Genomic DNA, 11,695 nt, shown 5'->3' with positions numbered 1-11,695 from the left:
AAAAAGGTAAACATTTACCCAATTTGACATAATTACTGCTTCATTTAGTTTTTAAGAACTAGAACAAGATTCCAATTTTAATTTAAGTGTAATAGTGGGCAGAAAAAATATCAGACTAGATCATATATATATTTTTTTAATATATAAAATTAGTTCAATTTTAGTAAAATAGTTGTGCAAACAACACTTTGTAATATCACACATAGCTACCTATAAATATGTCTTTTTACATGAAAATATATTACTTTGGTCATAATTGGTGGGTCCCTCAAAAGGAGATTATCATATTTGGGGTTCCTTGGCATGATAAATTTTGAAAACCCCTGCTCTAGTCTAACTGGACAAGCAGCGTTTCAAGAGCATTTATATTTACAGTATCTAACATTATGCTATCGCGTTGATATAGCCCATTCCAGACAGGCTGTCATGTTGCTTAGCAACTATTAGCAAACTATTTTCTTCAGTGGACCAAGACTAGACAAAATAACTGGCCATATTGTGTCTAAAATGTAGTGTCTAAAAAAGTTTCTATATATTAACTGTTGTATAAAAGCAATATCATGAGTCATGACACACTCCCAATTGCCAAATCACAGTCGTGCTGATATTCAGTACAACAGCATGACTGCAAGTGTGATATTGGTGACTCAATTAAAGGTGTAGACTTTGATGCTACAGATTTTCTTATGACTGGAATTAAAAGTAAACAATTGACAAGCATGTTTTTGGATAGCTGGGAACGTTCTTGAGTGCTGCTCTGACTAGCAGTCTGCTGGAACAAAGGAGAGAAGATACATTAACACCCCCCACACACACACACACACACAACACACACACACTCTTTCTCGCTCTCTTTCAGCCGGAAGTAACTGCAGCTGAGAGGCATTAATACCCTCAGAACCCCGCAGCATGGCAGGGAATGCAGCTCGGCATGGAAATAAGGTGGAGCTTTCTGTAAGGTAACGTGATTTCTGATAATCACTCCTGCTCTTGGCACTCTGAATGACACAGCTGCAGAGATGAGTTCCACCGAGGCAGGGATGTGTTGTATTCAAAGCTGCTATGTTGAATGGACTTGCGGCTGGATTGTACTGGCTGATTCAGAGAAGACCAGAAGTTACCATGTATAAAAGGTACTTCAGAAAGATGATAGTAGGTTCTGAGAGCAATATGGCTTTAATATTTGTTTGGAGTGCTGTGTTTGAAAGTTTTTTTGACTTTTAAATTGAGTTGATTTGGTTTTGCAAAATATGTTTTGACATTATAATTTTGTATTATATATAATTATTTTTAGTGTTTTTTTTTTTTAAGTTCTCCACACACAATAGCATGAGGTTTTAAAACTATCATACAGGATGCATTCAGGTGTCCCTGTTAAATTTGTGTGTAATTGTATTGTGTATTTAGTGTTTGAAAGTGTGTATTTTTGTGTATTTGTAGATGTATGTGTATTTATTTTTTTTAAATATACTGTAGGCCTTGTTCATCCAATTGTGTAAGTTCAGTCATAATTTAGTCTCCTGTTGTTCCAAACTGTTATGTTCTTCAGTGGAATACAAAAGGAGGTTTTACAGATGCTCCTCCAGACTTATGCTTCGTTCATGTTTTGTAGGACTTACTGTTATTACGGGATGGCAATTTAGAGATTCTACTCAGAGCTGTTCACATCCTGGGACCTCAGAAGTTATTTGTATCTATGGTAAAGTTCATTACGCCAAAACTGATTTTTTGATAATAACAGCAAAATATTTATCTCTACATTAATTCATTATTTCACCTTTATACTGTATGTCCTTGCAAAATGTTTAAGAACAAAGAAAGTGATCCAGGTAACAATGGCACAATGACATGGCATATCAAACAGAATACTATATTTGTTCACTACCTTTAACAGTTGAGGCCATATTGGTTCTTTCTACATGATGCCCAGTCGGATCTTTCTTAGAATTCCAAGTTTATAATTATGAGTTCTATGAAGACGTGAATGCTTTTTCAAATTGGAATTTCATAATTACGGTTATATTGTCATGATATGAAATTACAATTGTGCGTGCAAATTGTTTATGTTTCCAGGAGTGTTGGTTATTCATGTTTTTGAGATAACTCAGACTTGACATTTAAATTTGCATAAATAATTCAGCTTCAAAGCAATGGCCAGTATTATCCAATCACTGCCAGCCATGTTAAAATAACATTTTGCATGAAAAATTCTGGATCTTTGCACTGATTACCATTGTCCCATGTCAGCCAAACATGTTGAATGATCCATACATACATCATCTGCCACCTGAAACTGAGCTTTTGACTGGATGTTTGGAGTGAATATACAGGCTGCATAGGAAAGCTATAGGATGCTCCCTTGCTCAATAATTTGGGAATTACTTACCTTCCTGTGAGTTGTCTGAATTCCTCAGAACAGTTTGAATTTTATTTTATTTTTTTCCCCATTCATATACAGCCTCTGAAAGCAAAATTTTCCAGCTTTTGGATGCATCTATTGATTCTCTGTCATAATGCACAGTAAATTTAGGATATTTCAAAGAAAATTATGTTTAACAGAGTGCCGTTTCATAAATCAATGACATTGCTTAAAATGGCATATCGGATGAAACTAGAGACTCTACTTTTTTGACACAAACTTTATGTAAAAACTTAATGAGTTTCTTATCGATGTAGTTTTGTTGCCTTTTCTCCCAAAGAGAAACTCAGCTGAGATTGGCACCATGTTTTTTTTCTCACATGTGCCGGTGTGTTGAAAGTTTAACCCTTTAATGATAGCCCAGAGTCTCCTGAACTGAGATCAGTTGATTTAAATGAAATTAAAGTATGCATAACCTATAGAAAAGCCTAAAAATAATGTCCACACATGTGGATGCGTGGTCCCTGAAGGTTAATGGACAGACAGTTGAAATGCTTCCAAACACAGAGATAAGGAGCAGTTTACCCTGGCTGTGGACAAAGCTGATGGGTTAAATTCATTTGTTACTGTATAGGCTAAGTGACAGAATTAGTGAAGGACTTTAAAATGTTTTAAAATGATTTTATCATTTACTTACCCACATGCAATTCCAGATATGTATGACACTCTTTTCTTCTGCAGAATTCACAGTAAAAGTCCTGCATGCATTAAATGTTTAATGAAATGGGGAAAGCAGGCCTTTATAACAGATGATCTTGCTTTGATTCATAATTCACAAGTAAATTTAGGCCTAATTGGCCATGTATGACATTGGTCACATTTGTCACTAATAATTACAACAAAGTTTCCCCAATTTTACTTCTATTTGAAAAATCTGACCAATTCTGCCAAACGTCCTGTGAAAGACTGCATAAGTGAGAATGCTTATTTTGTATTATTACTTTCATTGGGCATGAGGGGCCTCCATGGTGTATCTGCCTCTGGGCCTCTGTTCTTAATCCATCCTTGCTGCTGTTTTATTCTTTTAAAATGGAATCTCATATGATTTACCTCTCTTTTTCTCTGTATATGTTTGTGTGTGTGTGTGTGTGTAGTGTTTTTGATCAGTTGGAATAGTGAGCTGAAGTGATATGAGTCTGTTGCTCTGGTTTCGAGGAGGCAGACCATTTCTGCTGCTGTTGCTCGTGCTCTGCTGCAGGATCCTGCCAACCTGGACCAATACCAGCAGACGCCAAGGGTCCCACAGACCCACACGCAACCTCACAGATGATATCATTCTGGCTGTCATACTCCCTCAGCATAACACATCCTACCCCTGGGCGTGGCCTCGTGTGGGACCCCCACTGGAGCGCGCTATCGCCCATATTAATGCCAACCCCACCCTGCTGCCCGGGCATCACCTCCGACACATCTTTGCAAACAGCGAGGATGGAGATGGCATCTGCTCGGAGTCCATTGCGCCTCTCATGGCTGTTGACCTGAAGTTTGAACACAACCCTTGGGCCTTCATAGGACCTGGCTGTGACTATACCGCCTCCCCTGTTGGGCTGTTCACAACTCATTGGGGCCTTCCTATGATCACAGCAGGAGCCCCTGCTGTAGCTTTTGTGAACATGGGGATGTACACTTCTATCACTAATACAGGTCCCACACACAAGAAACTGGGCGAGTATGCCCTCCACCTATACAGGCATTTCGGTTGGCACCAGCACACCCTGCTGATGTTCAGTGACACTAAAATGGGCGACAGGGCATGCTACTTTGCCCTGGAGGGGCTATACACAGAGATGCATGAGGAGAACATCACAACCATGGACCTTGTGTTCGAGGAGAATAAAGGACCTGTTAACTACTCTGAACTCCTGCACAAGATCCAGGAGGGTGGCAGAGGTAAGTGACTTGTTGACCACTCAATCTCCAATCACCGATTTTATATCGGAAATCTGCAATTACATCTCTACAATGCAAACGTACCACACATGTAATTATTTATTTATATTAAGTTGGGAATTTTTCCTGTTTCTTGAAAGCTTGAGTGAGTTATGTTTATATATATCAAACAGTAAATTCAGTGGCAAACAGATAAGCAAAATGTAAACAAGTTCACTGAAACTGAGGTTTCAGATACAAACAGAGAAAATTTGTGACATTTAATGTCAAACATCAAAGTATTAGTTCTGATTTAAATGCCTTACATATTTTTTTTTCATCAAAAGTGCCTTTTTCTAGCGGTCGTTTGCCTGAGAGTGCACGTAGCGGGCACGCAGAGAGAGAGGGAGACAATCAAAGACAAGATGGTTAAAATTAAACTGATCCGTTATGTTTATTTTTTAATGGCTAATGCACACAGAATGTATGACATGTACAGTGCATCCGGAAAGTATTCACAGCACTTCACTTATTCCACATGTTGTTATGTCACAGCCTTATTCCAAAATAGATTAAATTAATTATTTTCCTAAAAATTATACAAACAATACCCCATAATGACAACATGAAAGAAGTTTGTTTGAAATCTTTGCAAATGTATTGAAAATAAAAAAAATCACATGTACATAAGTATTCATAGCCTTTGCTCAATACTTTGTTGAAGCACCTTTGGCACCAATTACAGCCTCAAGTCGTTTTGTGTATGATGCTACAAGCTTGGCACACCTATTTTTGGGCAGTTTCTCCCATTCTTCTTTGCATACCTCTCAAGCTCCATCAGGTTGGATGGGAGCGTCGGTGCACAGCCATTTTCAGAACTCTCCAGAGATGTTCAATCGGGTTCAAGTCTGGGCTCTGGCTGGGCCCCTCAAGGACATTCACAGAGTTGTCCTGTAGCCACTCCTTTGTTATCTTGGCTGTGTGCTTTGAGTTGTTGTCCTGTTGGAAGATGAACCTTCAACCCAGTCTGAGGTTCAGAGCGCCCTGGAGCAGGTTTTCATCAAGGATGTCTCTGTAGATTGCTGCATTCATCTTTCCCTCGATCTTGACTAGTCTCCCAGTTCCTGCTGCTGAAAAACATCCCCACAGCATGATGCTGCCACCACCATGCTTCACTGTAGGGATGGTATTGACCAGGTGATGAGCGGTGCCTGGTTTCTTCCAGTCATGATGCTTGCCATTCAGGCCACAGAGTTCAATCATTGTTTTATCAGACTAGAGAATTTATTTTCTCATGGTCTGAGAGTCCTTCGTGTGCCTTTTGGCAAACTCCAGGCAGGCTGTCATGTGCCTTTTACTGAGGAGTGGCTTCCATCTGGCCACTCTATGATTAGTAGAGTGCTGTAGAGATGGTTGTTCTTCTGGAAGGTTCTCCTCTCTCCACAGAGAAATGCTGAAGCTCTGTCAGAGTGACCATCGGGTGCTTGGTCACCTCCCTGACTAAGGCCCTTCTCCCCCGATTGCTCAGTTTGGCCGGGTGGCCAGCTGTAGGAAGAGTCCTGGTGGTATATTGATTCTGACGTCACTGGACTTCCTGTTGCTGATGGCACGCAGCACAAGAGTTGGTTTGAAGCCTACTTAGGCTGCTTAGCATTGCTTATTCTTAATCTCAAGTGTTCATTGTTATATTCATTGTTATATCCTTTGTCATTTTACCGCGTTTCAGGTTTTTCCACTTTTCTACTGTTTCATCTGCGTGTATTTTACCTGATGCTGCTGGCACCTAGCTAGGGTCTGTGTTTTTAGCCTGCTAGTTTTTTAGCATTGCATATATATCTGTTTTCAGCCTTTAATCCTTAACATCTGCCATTTTTAAGCGTGCATCGGGTTTTCCCTCGTATTATTCTCTTATCGCGATTCAACTGTGCAAATATTCCACCTGCATCCGTGTTCTATTTTTATGGCGATTAAACTGCGTGCATTTTTTCAGCGCGCACCTGTTTTTTTCTCCTCTGCGGTACACAGATTATTGCATCGATCTTAAAGTACTGCTTATCAAGAACAACCAACAACAACAAACAATTTTGTGAGGGATTCACATCAATCTCAAACCCTCACCGCTCAGGAACAACCAACAACAACAATTTGCGGTAAGTCATGGCATCCGCTTATGTTATCTCTTCCTGCATTGCATGTCACATGTTTACAATAGCCTCCTCCGTCAGCATGTGATAAATGTAAGAAATTATTCAGGCTGACGGAGAAGGTTAATGAGTTAGATGACTCTCATCCGAACGCTAGTGGAGGTCCGTGAGAAAGAGAAGCCGGTAGATACTGTTTCGGATGAGAGTAGTACAGAGAGCAACATACACACTTTGGTTCCGGCTGTAGAGCCCCTGCAGCAGGGCATTTGGGTGACGGCATACTCGCTCAGCAAAGAGACACCACTCTCCCGTTCCTGTTAGGGTTTCCAATTCTCCCCACTCAGTGATACACCCACTGAGAATCATGTTGAAAGAGCTCTTGTTATATAATATAATTGATCTATTGTCACACATTATACATACATTTCTGCATATATACAGTGAAATTCTTTTTTTTTTTTCACATATCCCAGCTAAGCTGGGATCAGAGTGCAGGGTCAGCCCCTGGAGCAGATAGGGTCAAACAGTGGTGTCTTGGTGGTGTTGGGGCTTGAACCCCCAACCTTCTGGTCAGTAACTCAGAGCCTAATAATGATAATATTTGATTAACTGGGGCCCAGGTCAGGCAGCAGACAAACTGGTTAATCCGAACATCTGCTAGCTGCCTTGAGACGTCACACAGGTCACATAAACTACAACACATAGAGACTGTATCACCTAGATATCTCATAGAGACTGTGTCTGTTCCCCGAACTACCAAAAATAATACCCTCACTAAATAATTTAGAAAAAATTTGATTAAGGTCAAACTTGAACAAAACAAACAAATTAAAAATACACTGTGGCAGGGCGGAGGGCGGGTCCGGGTCGTGATTCTACACACCTGGTCCCTTATCAGGCTTATCAAGGTTGTTGGTGATTTCAACATTCACATAGATAATGAAAATTATACATTAGGATTAGCATTTATCGATATTCTCAACTCTCTTGAGTCAGACAAAATGTAACAGGACCAACTCATTGCCATAATCATACACTTGTTGATAATATAGAAATTGTATACTGTATGCTGCATTCAGCTAATGTTACTCAATCTACACCATGCTATCGTTCTGGTAGAACTATTCTTTCAACCACTAAAGATAGCTTCACTAATAATCTTCCAGATCTATCTCATACACCCAATAAACCCCAACGCCCAGAAGAACTTGATGAAATAACAAAAAATATAAATGCAGTCTTCTCTAGCACTCTTGATATTGTCACCCCACTTCGATAAAAGAAAATTTAGAGAAATAAGCCCTGCACCATGGTACAATAATCACACTCATGCTCTCAAGAGAGCAGGTCGGAAAATTGAGCGCATGTGGAAAATATAAAATTAGAAGTATTTCGTGGTGCATGGAGGATAGTGTCTGTAGATACAGACAGGCACTGAAAGCTGCCAGGTCAGCATATTTTAGTAAACTCATAGAAAATAACCACAACAATCCTAGATGTTTATTCAGTACTGTGGCTAAATTGGTTAGGAATAAAGCCTCAACAGAACCAGATATTACGTCGCAGCACAAGAGTAATACTTCATGAATTTCTTTACAGATAAAATTGAAATAATCAGAAATAAAATTGGAATTATGCAATCATCTGTCATAGCAACTCAGAAAACAGTGTCTAATAATTTCCTCACATGCAACTTCAATCCTTCGTTGTCATAGGTCATGAAGAGCTAACAAAACTTAGCGAAACATCAAAAGCCACAACATGTTTGTTAGATCCTATACCAACTAACTCCTCGCAATGCTTAGGACATGTCCCAAGAATCTTTAAAATGGCAGTTATCAAACTGCTTATTAAGAAGCCACAACTTGATCCTGGAGAACTGGCTAATTATAGACCGATTTCAAATCTCCCGTTTATGTCAAAAATACTAGAAAAGATAGTATCCTCCCAAATATGTTCATTTCTACAGAGAAATAGTATATACGAAGAATTTCAGTCAGGATTTAGGCCTCATCACAGTACAGAGACAGCACTTATCAGTTACAAATGACTTGCTCTTATCATCTGATCGCAGCTGCATTTCACTTCTAGTGCTTTTAGATCTCAGTGCTGCATTCGACACAATAGATCCCGACATTCTCTTGAATAGGCTAGAGAATTTTGTTGGCATTTGTGGAGTTGCATTAGCATGGTTTAGGTCACCACTATGTCTATGTAAATGAGGAATTGTCAATCCAAACAAAAGTAAAATATGGAGTGCCACAGGGATCAGTTTTAGGGCCTCTGCTTTTCTCCATGTATATGATTCCCCTGGGAGATATTATCAGGAAGCGTGGAATAAGTTTCCACTGCTATGCCGATGATACACAACTTTATATTTCTTCAAAACCTGATGAGATTTTACAATTCTCGAAATTAGCAGAGTGTATCAATGAAATAAAAAATTGGATGGGCAGAAATTTCCTTCTACTCAATTCTGACAAAACAGAGGTAATAATTATTGGACCAAAAAACTCAAAAATAAGCCACTACAATATAATTTGACTTTCGATGGATGTACTGTTACATCATCTTCAACAGCGAAGAACTTAGATGTTATATTTGATACCAGTCTGTCCTTTGAAAATGAAATTACCAATGTTTGTAGAACAGCATTCTTCCACCTAAGAAATATTGCTAAATTAAGGCACGTGCTCTCTGTTACTGATGCTGAAAAACTAATTCATGCATTCATGACCTCAAGACTAGATTATTGTAATGCATTACTGGGAGGATGTCCAGCAAGATCAATAAATAAACTTCAATTGGTTAAAAATGCAGCAGCCAGAGTGCTGACAAGAACCAAGAAATATGGCTACCTGTTAAATTCTGTATTATTTAAAAAATTCTGTTAACTATGTACAAAGTTTTGAATGGTCTAGCTCTGCATTACATAAGTGACCTTCAACCATGCTCTATTCCATCACGCTCATTACGATCGCAAAAGTCTGGCCTATCGATAGTTCCTAGAATATCAAAATCCACAAAAGGAGGTAGATCCTTTTCATATTTGGCTCCTAATATATGGAATAGTCTCCCTAACACTGTTCGAGATGCAGACACGTTCCCTCAGTTTAAGTCTAGACTAAAGACTAAAGACTCATCTATTTAGCCAGGCATACATCTAATTTATCCTCCAACCCACAATTAGGCTGCTTTTAGTTGGTTCTGCTGGAACCAGAAACACAGAAACATTGATCATGATTTATAACTCTGCAATAAATTGAATGGCATCTATGCTAATATTATTTTATTTGTTTCCCTGTCTCAACCTCTGGACTCCTATCCTGGTCTCAACCTCGGGACTCCTATCCTGAGGTCACCAGAACCGGCTGATGATGATGACTAAATGTAGCCAGTGCCAGCCAAACATCACTTCAGTCTATTACGATGGACTTCAGAGGATGAACTGATGCCAACTCAAACCATAAGACATGGGATACTTCATATGCCATTGTCTGAACCTTGGATTTAGGATGGACCACACCGAACCTCACCAAAATTACCGGCCAGGTTGAACTGCGTTTCACATCCCTGATCTCTGCCTGCATCACCTCGGTCTTTTGATGGACTACGACCTTGAAATGGAATGCATAGACTAACAATTGCCAACAAAAGCCTTCATCAGCCAATTAACAAGGACAATTGCATCTATGTGAACTTCTTTAGTTAATCCAGGATGGACTTCAAAGGCATTGGTCATTAATCTTACAGTTCAAACAAAATCGATGTTTAAAACACTGACCCTTAACACTTAGTTTAATCATTTTAAACCATGACTTTAACTATACATAAGTAATATTTACATTATATTCATGATGTTAGCCAGAGGGGATCTGGCCCCCACAGTGAGTCTGGTTTCTCCCAAGGTTATTTTTATCCATTAATCAACATTTTATGAAGTTTTGTGTTCCTTGCCACAGTCGCTTTCAGCTTGCTCACTGGGGTTATTAATACAATTATTTGATTACTTATTTTTAAACCCGATTATCAATCACTGTGAATACTTTCCGGATGCACTGTATCTATGTATGACTACAGAGAGCACTTTAATATGAAAAACAGGCATATCCCGGGCATTTTAGGCGAATTAGAAACACTGGTCTGACATTTTAAGGACCCTCCGAGGGAAACATTGTGTTGTAATCCTATACAGGTAGGTTTCCTACTTACATTACAACTTGTGGACAGTTTTGCCACGTCCCTTGTGAACATTGTGCTGCACTGATAAGCTGCACACCGGGAAAGATGAATGCTCTGACATTGCTATCTGCATATATCTTCTCCATCGAAGTGAAGATTATCCATAATGAGCAAATATATATTTTCTCTTCAAATCTGATATTTATATCTATATACTGTACATTGGTCAGCGATGGTGAAAAGGTGGCGTTATCACCTGTCAGTCATTGAGGCTCTATGGCAGTTGGGGCACACCAAGATGGCCGCTTGAACACTTCTTGTTGCTTCACCACCTACAAGCAGTTTAACGTTGCATCAGCGATCCAGTTCTATATATATATATACTCTATATATATATTAGGGCTGTCAATCGATTAAAAATGTTAATCGAATTAATTACATGGTGTCCCGATTATTTAATTGCATTTAAATCGCATATACAAATATTTGCTGAGAAAGCCCCTCATATAACAATAATTCAGTATATAATGATGAAATAATTATACAGTTATCTTTAAATATTAAAACAAATATATATATAAAATGAAAAAATATTCAGATAATTAAAATGCATTACATTATTGTGGCAGAAGAGTTAATCATTGATAAGACAATACAAAAAGCGGCTATAGAATACAATGTATTGTTTACTATCATATTATTGATCATAAGCCAATCATTGGCATACAGTTCACAGCAATCCATTTCACAAATTAATTTGTCAATCAGTTTGAAATTTATTATGAGGACTTGTTTAAAGACCCGTCAATGTACACCTGCGTCAGACATGCTTGTGTAGCGTCTTGGGTGTGTTGCATCATAAACATAAAATGTTTAGGTCACTGTGTCAAGTTAAATATAGTTTACTACTCAGCTTGTTTGCAGTCACATGATTCTTATGACACGCGAAATTCAGATGGAGGGCAGGAAGTGAAAAGCACAATGGTCTAGATGGAGGAAAGTCCATATTTTACTAGTTTAGACGATATTATGAGAGAAAGGAATAAACAGAAAATCACAACATATGTTGGACTTGATCCTT

General features: G+C 38.7%; 1 protein-coding gene across 1 annotated transcript in view; it reads left to right on the top strand.

Moving 5' to 3' along the window:
* The first annotated feature begins 967 nt into the window (after positions 1–967).
* Positions 968–11,695, top strand: part of LOC127656493 (atrial natriuretic peptide receptor 1-like) — a 65,905-nt gene continuing 55,177 nt past the window's right edge. Inside the window, exons 1-3 of the mRNA XM_052144841.1 lie at positions 968–1,133; positions 1,613–1,699; positions 3,514–4,309. Coding sequence (XP_052000801.1) covers positions 3,550–4,309 — 760 coding nt within the window. The 5' untranslated portion in view covers positions 968–1,133; positions 1,613–1,699; positions 3,514–3,549. The remainder of the gene's footprint in view (positions 1,134–1,612; positions 1,700–3,513; positions 4,310–11,695) is intronic.

Source organism: Xyrauchen texanus, chromosome 15 (assembly GCF_025860055.1).
Source record: "Xyrauchen texanus isolate HMW12.3.18 chromosome 15, RBS_HiC_50CHRs, whole genome shotgun sequence".
NCBI lineage: Eukaryota > Metazoa > Chordata > Actinopteri > Cypriniformes > Catostomidae > Xyrauchen > Xyrauchen texanus.
Note: the sequence above shows the minus strand (reverse complement) of the source record. Positions and strands in the feature narration are given on the sequence as shown.